Genomic DNA, 13,671 nt, shown 5'->3' on the forward strand with positions numbered 1-13,671 from the left:
GCTTTGCAGTTCCCCTGGCTTTTTCATGAACAGCCGCGATCCCAGGGGCAGAAATACGGCTTGTGCCTGTAGTTGTGGTATCTGAGCAGCTTAAATTTTTGGGACAACGTTGATCACAGGAAGGTTGTGGGGTGAGGGCCGGTAGCACTGATGGTAGACGGGCCCCATTTCTGTGCGTGGGACACTGGGGCAGGCTTAGGGCAGGCGGTGGCCCCGCACTTGTTATTTGGTTGTGGCCCCGGCGGGGGCTGCGGGCGCTCAGGGCCGCGGTGCCGCAGCTGATGTAATGCTGCTGCCGCCGCAGCGGCTGCTTCACGTGTCTGCGGCGCGCCCGGACCGCGGGGCGGCTGCGAGCGCCGTGCCCACCGCGGCACCGCACACTGTCTCACACGCACACACACACACACACACGCACACTGTCGCACACACTCACTCACACACGTGTGTGTGTGTTATTGTCGCCGCCGAGCCACCCCGGCCGCAGCCCCGCGCTCGCAGGGCGGGGGTCCCGCGGGTGCCGCCGCCCCCGCGGGGCCGCTCCCGGCCCCTCGGCGGCGGCGCTGCGGGCGCGGGGCGGCCCGTGTGCGGGCACGCCGAGCCTGCGCACTCGGCGGCCGGGCGGGCACGGCGGCCGCGGGGCGAGGAGCGGCGCGGGGCGGGCCGGGCCAGGTGGTGCTGCCGCTGCTGCCGCCGCTGCGAGGCGGGGGGAGCGCGCAGCGACCCTGCGCGGGGGCGGCGGGGGCCGGGCCGCCATGCGCCGAGCCGCGGGCCGGGCTCGCCATCCTGCGGCGTAGCGGCGGGACGGGTTCCGCCCGTGATGTCCCCCGGGCGGCGGGGGAAGGCGAGTCACTCGAGCGCTGCGGCAGAGGCCTAGTGCGGCCGGCGCCGCTCGCGTCCCATGGCCGAGGAGCAGCAGCAGCCGGAGGGGGGGCAGCCGCCGCGGCGGCTCGCCGGCACCCCCGCGCCCGGCGGGGCCCTGCCGGCCCTGGTGCCGGGGCTGCAGGGCGGCGAGGCCAGCGCGCTGCAGCACAAGATCCGCAGCTCCATCTGGTAAGGGCCGCGCCGCGGGGCTGGGGCCGGGGCCGTGGCGGCGCGGGCAGGGCCGGGGGGGGCGCGGCCCTTTGTGCGGGGAACCGGGGCTCGGGGCACCTGCGGCGGAGCCGAGCGAAGCGGGGCGGGATGCGGAGCACAGGGGAGGGAGGGGGCGATTGTGCAGCGTCCCTGCAATCCTCTCCTCTCCCGAGCTCCCAGTCGGACGGTTCAAAGGCAGTTCTGGCTGGAACTTGCTGATGGTTCGCAAGTTCCTGCATAGGAATCCAGGTTGTTTGGGATAATTCCCCCCCCCCAAAAAAAAAAAACCCCAGAAAATTCCTAGTAAACCAGCGTTTTACTTAAGGATTTTATTTCGCGTGCATTGGGAGAATGAGATGCATTAAATTTAGCTTTCTGCAAGTAAATCAATTTGTTTTTCTAAAAAAAAATCTGCAAGAAGCCGTCACCTGCAGCATTTGTATTTTATGTATGTTTTTAAAAGCTGCTTTTGGCTGAGGCCACTGATAAAGTATAGTGAAAGTTGGGAGTTGTAAATACAGGTTACTCATACACAATGTTTTCCTTTATGTACACACACCATGTATATTTTATATACGTACTCATCCCAATAATAACATACTGATCTAGCTTGCATATTACGTCATATTACAGTTAGAGTGTGTGGTTTGAATGGATGTAGCTGTAAAAGAAAGAGAATCTACGTATAATTTTACCTTCTGATTCTTTTATTGTATGACATACTGAAATTGCATTTATTATTGGGATGGTTGTTGTTTTTATTTATTTAAGCAGTAAATAATAGTTCATTCTCCTTAATCACACTTAACTACCTTTTGTTTTGGTTTTCTCTGCAATGTGACCTAGAGAAGGAATATGAACTGCAGAATTTCCTGTCTGTTTGGATCACAAAATCTTAACAGTCTACTAATTTATTATGGTATTTAGTGATGGCCTTTTCATATTTTCTTCTCTTTTCATGAATGTGCTGTTTGGAAATGAGCCTGGGAGAGCATGTTTACATTGCATTCAGATTAGGTATCATGTCCAAGTTGAAGACAAAATGGCTACTAAGGAAAACATCTGCTTTTATTGTGGGTTTTCTTTTCAAGGAAAAAGAGCACATATGTTAGTCCCTGAAAGGAAAGGTGCTTGTTTGATTCAGGTAAACCTGATGAATAGCCCAAGCCCACGTTTGGTACAAAGGAATGCAGCGTTTTTCCCGGTGTAAGTGGCTCTGCTGGTGCCAAGTGCCTGTGGCCAGCGGAGGTTTTCCAGCACCTTGCAGCCCTGGCTCCTGGTACCTTCAGGGGCGTTCCTCACCTCCACACGGGTGTTCCCCCTGGCTACCTGCTTCCTGCTCCGGGCTTCAACTTCCCTGCTGCTCTCAGGCAGCATCCGTTCCCTGTGGGTTGGGCCGTTGAAATGCAGGGTTTGAAGATAAGGTTATTTTTTTTGTAAGACAACCTTTTCTTTGATGTCTTCAAATCTTACGTTTCGCTACCGTGATCAAGCAGTCTGCATTTGAGGCTGGAGTTTCGTGTTAATTTGCATCTTTCTGTAGATGTGGTGGTTGTTTTGGAGCAGCGAGGATGAGGAGCGTTGCCAGGGATGTCGAGCACTTTGCACGCGAGTACACAGTGGAAGGTCTCCTTCTGTAGTGGCAGTCTCGAGTCTGCTGCGCTGTTCAGTGGGTGCTGGGGATGGATAAACAGCGGGAGAGGTTGTGGAAGGCTGCTTGTGAAAATGGCAGTAAATGGCAGTGCACTGCTAGTAACAAGACTCAGTGTAATGTGCAGAGAAGAGCTTCCTCTTTTCTTCTTCCCTCCTCTTCCTCCCCTCTCCCCCTGCCATGCCAGTTGCATGTGCTGGCAGGCTGGTGCATTCAATTCCCCCTTTCCTTCCAAAGGGTTTAGAACATCCAGATAAGTACTCTTCTCTGTTGTTTCCCCCCCACCTCCTTTCTTCCTGCACGTGTTTGTGCATAGTGGATGAAGGTTTTTAGTTGGTTATGTTTGTTATTGTTTTGTTGGGTTTTTCCTCTTTTTTAAAAAAAGGGTTTCGGTCTTGAAATTGTATTGTCAATGAAAATAGTAGTAATAGCAAAATATAGCAGCTACTGAAATACTGGACTTGAGTCTCACAAACAAGTCTGTGCTTGTCCCTCCACTGTACAGACAAATGTAAATATAGAGTGTGATGCAGGCCACGAGTGGGACAATGAGGTATTCACTATCTCAACTCATACTTATTTTATTCTGTTTATTAAAATGTCATTTGACAAAAAGATATTAAGGAATTGTGTACATGTGAAGTCCCTTAAATTGAAACAATAGGTTAAGTCCTCCTGGTCACATTTGCAGGCACAGTCAGTATATGTACTGAAGACTTAAAAATGTGCTTGCCAGAAGTCCAGTCTGTTTGGGGGTTTTTGGTTGTTGTTTTTTTTTTTTTTTTTGAGAGGGTGGTTTTTAGCATATGAAGTGACCTTTAGTTTGAACTGAGGAGGGAAAGATAAAATAGTGCCTTAGCTGTGCTTAAAAACAAACCAGGAAGTATTTATTTGCTTTACAACCTCACATACAGGTATTTAACTGCTGTTTGGTTACAGTAATGGAAGCTCATCACTGTCCTACTGTATTTGTGTCCTGCCCGCCCCACTTGAACACATCCAGCAAAGTGGTGTCTGGTTTTGTTTCGTGCTGCGTATGTGAGTTGCTGAGGCGGTTGGATCTTCTTACGGTGTGGGTGAAGCCGGCAGAAATAATACTGGATGTCTTTTCCCATTGACGGATTAGGAGTCTAGACAGGGAGGACACGTCTTTGGGAGCCCAGCCTGGCTGATTAGTGTCGGGATGGGCGACTTTCAAAATTGCCCTGGTCTTCGCTGGACACTGGGCCTTAATCTGCCTGTTTTTATTTCCCTTTAGATTCGATAAAGCTTTCATATTTATTAATAGCTTTTTGTCCAGACGTTGGAGCCCGAGGCGGGAAAACCTCCCTTGTCAGCTGTCTGAGCATATAGACTAATGGGGTTTCAATTGTTTTCTTCGGGTGAGGGGACTGTATTACTGAATGTGTGTTATTTGTATATGATGTTTCTGTACCCAGACATATGGTGGGGAAGACAGAGGCTACTCAATATGCCATTGAATTGCCAAAGAATGTCTTATCGCTGAAGATAGCAAAGTACGGATGTGAGAGCAGCGTGGCACGAGGATTGAGGTGTGGAGATGGCTGGGGGAGGATGATGTCAGCTGAGGGTCTGTCTCAATGGTGTAAGAGAGAAAGACCAACAGTTTTAGGCAATTTAATCCCTCAGTGTATTAATCCAAAATCCAGTAGCTGTGAACGCTGAAGGAATGGACAGGTTTGTTTTCTTGTTCACTGTTGCGAGTAAGTGGTGATGATTCTTCAATAAGCACTTGTTTACTGTTGTAAATAGTAATCTGATGCTTGCATCTGTGCATGGGTTGGCCCCAGCCTCTTTCACCTTGCCTGCATCTCAGCTCTTTTTGTCCTAAAGGCATCTGTTAGGATTTGAATATAGTAATTCTGCTTGAGAGATTAATTTCTCTCCTTCCCCTCCCCAGTGTCTCGTGTGTAAACCAGGCTGAGGGCCAGGCGTGCAGCAGCAAACACAAAGCATTGCGTTTGCAGCCATTTCAGCTGGACGTGGATGTGGGTTTCAGACCCATAATTTTTGTCCTCAAATCACCCTTCTAGCTAGAAGTTATAATGGAAAACCACATGAGTTAGGCCGGGCAGTGCTGAAATTATATGTCCTAAGGCCCAGTTTGTCTCATGTTGAAGGAGGAGTAGGAGGTGAGTTTTGCCGTTGTTAGTTTTGGGCTCTTGGTATCGTGCTAGAAAACCGGATTAGCTGATTGTAACACCAGTGTTTTCTAATCTTTGGAAGGCTCCATTCTTTCTTAGACTTACATCATTCCTGCTCCCTCCTGCAGTTGCATCCATCACTCCTCATTAGGCATTGTCAGCAAGTGTGGATCGTCACTTAGCTGTTGGCAGAGCAAACGTTCTGCAATTTGGGAAATGCTGTTGAGGTTTCTCATTATAGGAATTGTTACTTATTTGTATAGTCAGGTCAGCAGAAACCATGATTGACAGTCTTGATATTTTTAATAAAATGCTTGGCAATGAAGAGGGAAGCTCAGGGGGCATGTGCTGCTGTCTCTTAGCACAGCAGGTGGATATACCCTTTTGGGTAGTTTCCTTCCATGGTTGGAATTCCTGAAACACCCTATATGTATTTTTTTAAAACACAGTTTTCTTGAGTCAGGTGGGATTAATCTGTAGAACAATCAATCTGCATTTTCTCTCTTTCTATTTTCTGTAGCTTGGGAGAGAAAAGAACCCAACATAACTCTCAGTAGTTTGTTCCATGGCCTGTCAAAATTGAGTGGAGTACTCCAAATTTTGTCTGATTGCAGACTCCTTGTGGTTGTCCTGTACCCCTACCCCAAAATGCCCCATCATTCCCTCCTTTGTCATGGTTAATTGATTGCTAGAGGTGAGAAACACAATTTATAATTCTTCAATTACAAATTACTGACTTTTGTGAGGAAAAGCAAAGAATTATCAATGACGGGTGTACAGGCTGCATTCATTTCACTAAATCTGTGCAACCTCAGAAGTGTGAAAGTTACCTTGAGTCCCTCAGCTAAGATATGCTGTGTTAAACTGCAGGGATTTCTTCTCACTAATTCAGTTTTCCCATGCTTTTTGGTTCCATTGTTTCCAGGTGATGGTAAGACTTGCCTGTCCTGAATGTATTTCCTGATAGGGTGTATAAGTAGTCAAATACGTATGAAAAAATTGAACTGTGGGCCATATTTTAGAGCTCATGATGATTTCAGGGAAGGTCAGGCCTCCTTGGGCAAGGCATTTAGCAGCATGTCATTCTCCTTCACACTCTGCTTCCCCAAATGGATAGGAACAGAAAGTGGAATTTGTTTCATTTCATTCCACCTGGTTCTGTACAAGTTGTGGGGAAAATGTATTGTGGAGAAAAAAAAATGCACTTCCGAGATGAGGGCCAGCTCCAAGGGAAGATGTTTCCATAAAACAATCCTTCTGATCACTTTGTGTGCCTATTTCTCTTTGACTGCAGACAAATTTTAAACTGTGTGCCAGGGTGTAACCATCTGTGGTGCAGATCTCATTAATTTGGGCAAAGTAAATCCTCTACACCATTTGCCACTTTTTCCACTCTGCTCCTGCTGGCGATGGCCTCTGTGGGCTGTTTGGAGATCATCTGTTCCCCTGAACAAGGTCCAGGTACATCCTTTATGTGTTACTGCACATTCCTATAAAGGGCAAACCCATCTTTTATGGGGAAGTCCCCCCAGAATTCCCTCAGGAGCGTTTGCTGTGCTCTGCTGAAGTGCACCCTGTGCTGTGGGAAGGCCCTCCCGGTGCCGCCGGTGCGGGCAGGGCAGCGTGGGAGGAGAAGCAACTTTCCAAAATGGGGCTTGGCCACCACGGTGGGGGAGTTTCTAGGTCAGCAGGTGTGGAAGCCAATTTGGTCTGCAGTCATTTTTACAAGGTTAGAAAATAAACCTGAGTAAAATGAATGGTGACCTTTATGTAACCTTTTGAGAATGGAGTTGAGGTTTTATTGAATATCCTGGCTGTGAGTTGGATGGAATACCTTTGCAGAAAAAAAATCTTTATAAATCTACTTTCAGGAAGAGTGGATTTTTCACTCTTGCTCATGGGTTTTGTTTGTTTCTTGAAACAATTGAATCTAATAAAGTATATGGGGGAAAACAATATTCAAGTAATAGAAGATTTGGATAAGTTTTACTGCTGTTCATTTAAAATGCATTAGAGTACATTAAGTTGTTGACTTCACAGCATCAAACATATGCAATTCTTCGTTTCATAAACATTTTACTTTGTACTGCAGGAGTTTCATCATGGCAGCAAGTCTGATTGTGTGACACTGTGATTCAGAGCAGCATTTCTGATGAGTTCTTAGTAAGCACAGAATTGCAGGATTGTCATTCCATACCTCCCTATTTGGGTTACTTGCAGTTCTGTTGGATATACATGTGCACATGCATCTGTGTGCCTTTGGTGAGTAGGAATCCGAATCCCTACCTGAAAGGAACGCTTGGAACCCTTCCCCAAAAGATTCTGGATACTGTATAAATTAATCAGAAAAAGCACAGTAAATGTGTGAGATGACAGTACTGCTCGGGTTTGGTTATCAGATTTATATGGAAGCACTGATTAATCTTTTAGTTAATTGGAGCTTGGGGCGACTTTGTTAGTCTTTTTGCGTATGTGTGTGTAGTTTTGAGAGCAGGGATTGAGCTTAATGTTTTTACACAGATCCCATAACTTCTTCTCTTGTTACTCAGTTCTGCCGCTTGCCAAACAGAAGTATTTGGAGAAGGGCCAGAGCTGCAAAATTCAGATCAGGATCCAAATTTGGATTTTTGGTTCAAGCCTTTCTAATATCTAATATTGCAAAGCCTCATATATAAATAAGGAACTCTTTATTTTTAAACTGTGATGAGGAGGAGTTGAAGGTAACTTTCCACCTTGCCTCTGGTTCAGTTCAGATAGAATTTTGGACTGTATGTTTGAAACATTATCAGTGGGTGATTCAAAAGGTAAATTGAATAGATGAAAAAGCAGTGGGTGCTCTGTCACCCAGAAGGAGCCTGAGCAAAAGCCAGGCACACATTGGTACTTTAAAGCCAGTGAGAAGAATCCCCTAAATCTAAAAATTCTGGAACTGATGGCATGTTTTGTGGTGTTCTGTTAGATCTTCGGGAATTCTGAGGGTTTGGTTTGTTTTGTTCTAAATGGAGTTAGCCAGTATCTCAATTTTAATGCTTTCTTGATTTAATGGAAAAAGGATTATCTCCCATCAAGTAGGATGCTCGTTATCGGCTGCTGTGCCATCAACAGGCTTTCAGTAAGCTGCCAAGTGTTTTGTGTTGTTGAATGTTTAATCAATAAGACAGTGGAAAAAACATTCAAAACTTCCCAAATATTTTCCTTGTTGCTTGTTTTTAATTGCCTGTGGCTGCTGCGGTGACACTGTACCCGTCGAAGGGTGGGGTGGCCGAGTGTTGCTGCAGGCAGGGCCGGGGATGGGGATGGCACTGGTGGTGGTGGGACCTGCACTCTGGAAATCTGTGCTGGAGGGGTATCCCATGGGTGCCCACCAGGCTCTTTATTTTGGAGCTAGTTGGTCTTATACCCCGTGAGTGGTCCAGCCTTTATCTGCTGCTCAGGCTGTGTGAGCTGTTGTCTTTCCCAGCTGTGACCCCGAACACCCTGTGTGGGGCAGCGCACAGCGGGCGCTGGGGCAGGCGATGTGAGTGTGGGTTTCTTGGGGTGGCCCCATGTTCCTCCACAGCAGCCAGTCCTGCTCAGCGTTTCCCAGGAGCTGGCTGGGGGTGCTGTCATTTTCCGATTGTCAGGTCCTTCAAGTTTGGGAAGAAAAGCTTGTTCTGGAGAAGAACTTGTTTATTAAATGAGGTGTATTCTTATCTCCCCCTGAGAGGAAGTTTGTGGTTAAATGTCAAGGTCCATGATCGATGGATGTCCTTTCTGATGGGTGGCCTCACAGGCATGCAGGCAAATCCCTATTTCTTAGTCAGAAATTCCTAAGTGCCATTATAAGGTTGTTGGGACACCTGTGAGTTAAAAAATTGGATTGCACCGGACAGCAGGAATTACAGTTCATTACTTTGGCTGCATGTAAAGCAGTGAATTAAACTATTTCTAAAGCAGTCAGCAATACAAACAGTTGACACTTTCCCTTAGTACAAGGTTGCCTGGAAGTGTCTGCCTCGAACATCTCTTGGACAAACAGGAATTAGTTTGTGAGCAAGGTGTGCTGCATAGTAGGATGGAAAATCGGTTCTCCTGCATTTTGCTTACCATCTTCCTGCCTTTGTTTAGAAATCACTTGAAAATACTCGGAGTAGTCTTTGTGAAAACACTCCTGTGTGCCTTCTCCCTTCCTCTTCAAAACCACTGCCACATTAAACGGCTGGAAAGGCAGTTACTCAGTACCACAAATGATAACTCTTTGAAGGCGTGTAAATTGAAAAGCTTTAACATTTATTTAATATTTTTTTGTGGATGGAATTTTAGTCTTCATTTTTAAACTGCTTTGAAAAATGGTGACAACTCCTACGTCCAGAACCACATGTTAGTTTTATTGCTAATTCAGTGGAGGAAAGTACTCGAGATGCTTGTGTGCTTCCTAAGGTGGGGGCACAAATCCTGCCAGGGAATCCTGGGTCCTGTGTGAATACTGTGTCTGGAGGCCATCTGAGGGTGAGACTCAAGGCTCCTACTTCAGGGCTGGAAATCCTCTGGCAGGCCAGTTTCTTGTCTGTGCTGGGGCTGTGCAGACAGTGATCTCTGGGAAGGTGGGGGAAGGCAGGTGGGCGAAGCTCGTGCAGGAAGGGGCCCCTGCCGAGCTGAGCTGTGCCTGTTGGTCATTGGCACCGTCCTCTTGCAGCGTCCACGTCCCACACTATGTTGGGGTTCAGGTGCTTTGTGCTTCTCGTGGTGGTTCTCAGTGCAAGGTCAGGGATCGCTCTGTGATCTTTGCGCTCCTTCTGTGCAAGTTGGGAGCTGGGGTGAGGCATCTGTGAGGCTGGATAGTGCTCAGCCCTTGCTGAAAGCTGTAGCTCTTTCTGCTGTGATGGGACTGACTGAAGCAAAGGCCAAAAATCATTGTGAAATAATCTTGCAGGAGTCAGACAGTGCTACAGAAACCTTTTGTCCAAGCTCTGACTAAGTGTGACAGAGTTAATTTCATTAAGGGTGTATAAATACTTGGTCTATTTTCGTTATGTTTTGGGGGGGATTTGTTTGTTTCTTTGTTTTATAATTTATTAACCCTTTTGGCATTATGAGGACAGCCTACAGTTGCTATTAGTGGTCATGTAAACTAAACCTATTAGTTGATAGTTAAAAGACAGTCAAATTACTCACTGGCAGCAATCAGAAGCTGCACACCTGGAACCACAGTTTGCTGAAGAGCTAAGCCAGCTTTTGTCTCCAGGAGCCTGCTCTGCAGCATTACCTTCATTATGCTTGATTCCAGTGGCATAGTTCAGTCACTGACTCCTAAAAAGCTGAGAAATGAATTGGCAGCTGAGAGGAAAGTGTATTTGCCTCCTCCATTCAACAAGTGAAAGAAATGGGATTGACAGATCTAGTTTTAAAATCTAGAAATATCCCTGGAAAAGGAAATTTTTAACTGAAACTATCAGTTGTATTTAACAACTGGTGGTGGCTTACTGAGACAAGTAGAAAAATCCCAAGTAATGGACAAATGTGCTGAAGACATAAGGAAAAGCCTTATTTTGCCTTTTACAGCAGTTCAGAAATGCTGGTGTGTTTCATTACATTGGACAAAGGTTTGTCTGAATTAAGTTAAAAATTATCTTATGCATCATTTTATAATGCAAAAAATGCCAAAATGCTGAGCCTCCAGGTTTGGTAACGTATATAATGAAGTCTGTGATCCATGGAGATATTCAGAGACCTATCCCTTACTGATTACTTCTGAGTAGAAGCCAGGTGTCTGATTACCCAGTAGATCCATGCATGAATGTACTTTGGTTAGTCAATTTTGCTGGTTAATAATGGCTAAAAAAAGATAATGGTCTGGATCATGCAGGCTAAGAATAAAAATGAAACACTAGATACTTTGGTTTTAGGACCAGTGAGTTCAAGCTTTCATGGAACGTATTCCTATGCATTGCATCTTTTCCTTGCTAGCAGCCTACTTCTCTTGTAGAGATTAAGAATGTGGATTCATCTACCACCATGGTTTGTACAGTCTAGTCAGTGAAACTTGGAACTTGATGGAAAAAGAAAATACAGATCATGTGAACTGTGGTTCTGTGTGTGGAAGCCCCTCTGTGAACCCTTGGTGACACATGGGATGTCCTGGGATGTTGTCAGTCAACAGCTCCAGCTGCTCAGGGTGGAAATACCTGCAGTGGGTAAGTGTGTGCAGGGCAGAACCTGATAATTGTTTTTGTAACTGCACAGTGATTCTTGTCACTTTAATACAGTTCTCAGTTACCACTGAATACTTTAGATACCACTAGCTTTGTGGTAAATGAGGCCCAGTGTAGGATCAGGAGATAGCTCAAGTACATTGTATTTTTCTGGAATTTGTCAAACTCAGAAAGGTAAGTTGTGGTTTGTTTAGGTTCAGTTGCTGAGCAAAGCAGTGGAAAAGCAGGATATAGTTCACCTTGAAAATTGAAATCAAGCTGTGTTACTAATCAGGAATGGCCATTTCCAGTCCCTTGATGCAGACATCTGCTCTCCCACTGCAATGTTTACGCATGATGTGGTTCACAGGAATGAAAATCAAGACCGATCAATTCTGTAGTGCTCTTAGACAATGTCTCCTTCTGGAAGGACCCATCAGACAAGTAATTATGGGTAACATTAGTGTGTGACTTCATACAGAAGCCCAGTTGAGTGCATTGTTAGATGGTGAGAGATTTTTGTCTGCTTCGCTCTGCAGCCTACAGGTGAATCTCAACCACATGGTTATCTGGGTCAGTATTGCCTTAGAATCTGTCTACAGCCATCTTAAATGTAATTCCCTGGTGCTATGAGTTTTGGAAGGTCAGAAGTTTGATGCAGCTTTTCTGAAATCTGATCTAGATTTAATCTAGGACAGCCTTTTCTGTTTCTGACTATTTCATTAAGTTTTGGTGTAACTGTGCAGTTCCCTGGGATGTTTCAAGTATACATGTTCCAAATAATAAGTCAGTCCGAGTGTTCAGCAAATGGTCTTAGTAGGGTGCTAAACTCAGTGGCTGTGACTTCAGTACTTTGTACTAGGACAGGTCACATGCCTTCTGCTATGTTTTCAGGAGAAAACCGTGACAATATGACAACTTCTGGAATAGATACCAAAATGCACATGGACAGTGCTGTGCCTGCAAAGCAGGTATGTTACTTGAGAAGGAAATGGCTAAATTCCCAGGTTTTTTGGGTCCCATCCCCTTGGTTCCCTGCAGCAAACTGGCTGCACACATTGTCTTCTTCCAAGAAGACACAGTAGTGAACCCGAGTTTTGGGTATTAAAAATACTGGTCAGACACCTGCTGTTCATAATTGCCATTCATAAATCAGGTTTTAGATTGAATAAATACTCTGACAGACTCACCTGTTCATTCATCGAGGCTGCAGGGGCAGCCTGGCAGGGGAGGAGGCAGTGGGTGCAGTGGAGGTGGCTGAGTGGGTGCTGCTGGCCTGCTCCATGCTGGCAGTGTGTGCAGTGCTGGCAATGGGGCTGGCAGTCAGTCCTGCTCTGTGGGGCTGGGCAGCCCTGGTGGTGCCACAGCCCCGGAGCTGGGACACGTGATCCAGGTGGGAGCAGCTGTTCCTGCAGTGCAGGCCCATGTAAGGTTCTCCTTGGACATAGTTAAGCTGCAACCGAGGAGTGAGTGCAGTTTGTTTAAACCCAGCTTTGTAGGTGCAAAATGAAATAAATGCATGCAGGTATGAACTTACACATTAACTTAATTAAATTTTGTGCAGCTTTAATTTTAAGCAAGTGCAGCTTACAGGTTTAGACAAGCTTTTGGGTCTGCAAGTAAACTGAAGTGTTCACCTGGGTTGTAGGTGAGGGGAACTCAAATGTTCCAAAATAAATCCTTGAGAATTCAAATAGCATGTGTTTGTAACTCTTCTAAAGACCTTAGTTTAGGGTTTAAAACCATTTTAAAAGATGTCACAGAGATCTGTGGGTTTTTTACCCCCAGCAGCAGAGGGTGGAAAACTGATGTGTTACTGCTCTAGCATTCAGTGAACTGACCTTTGAGGCAGACGAGACTTTTTATTTGCAGAGACCAGACAGTTTCTGTGCCTGGAGTGGGTCAAAGTTGATAAGCAGAAGTGAGTGGGAAATGCCCTCCTGTGCAGGTGAAGGCTGAAGGATGGAGGCCTGAAAGAACCTGTGGGAGCTGCACAAGGAGTTTTTTGAGATGGGTTGTTGTATGGTCACCACCAGGCAGCAGTGCCGTGTTCATCCTGCCTACATTCAGCTTTAAATTTTCACCTCTACACAAAAGTCAAGGACAGGAGTAGGGTTCTGGGGTGGGCCAGTGAGCAGTGTGGCACAGGTCAGGGACAGAAGTTGCCTTTCCTGTGGCAGTGAAGCCATGCCCATCTAGCCTGAGGAAGCAAATGACCCTATTAGTAGGCAGATGCTTAGAGGGTGCATGTAGATACTCGGGGCATTACTCAGCTCAGGGAAACCTAAGAGGTTGCAAGGATTGCATTCCCCGGGAGTCAGCAATTGGGTACAGGTTCTTCAAGTGGAAAAAGGGTGCAGAGCTGTGTAGTGGGCAGCCATGAGAGGAAAGGGAGCGAGGAGAAGGAGGAATGCACATGTCCAGAGATTGGGGCAGAAGTGGAGGCAATAGGATGTTGCAGGCAGGCAGCACCATGAGGAGGGGGCTGGATTTGTTTGCCGAAAGGCGGGCTGATGCCTGTGGGGGAGCTATTCAGTGTGTGTGGAGAGATGCGTATCTGTGGCATGGAGGAGGAGCAGAGTGTGCCAGGGAAACCCTGTGGGTTAAGCTGGAC

At 46.5% G+C, this 13,671-nt stretch overlaps 1 protein-coding gene across 1 annotated transcript in view; it reads left to right on the forward strand.

The window, feature by feature from the left end:
- The first annotated feature begins 672 nt into the window (after positions 1-672).
- RFX7 (regulatory factor X7) overlaps positions 673-13,671 on the forward strand; it is a 51,001-nt gene continuing 38,002 nt past the window's right edge. The window contains exon 1 of the mRNA XM_071568464.1: positions 673-1,050. Coding sequence (XP_071424565.1) covers positions 899-1,050 — 152 coding nt within the window. The 5' untranslated portion in view covers positions 673-898. The remainder of the gene's footprint in view (positions 1,051-13,671) is intronic.

This window comes from Pithys albifrons, chromosome 13, assembly GCF_047495875.1.
Source record: "Pithys albifrons albifrons isolate INPA30051 chromosome 13, PitAlb_v1, whole genome shotgun sequence".
Taxonomy (NCBI): Eukaryota; Metazoa; Chordata; class Aves; order Passeriformes; family Thamnophilidae; genus Pithys; species Pithys albifrons.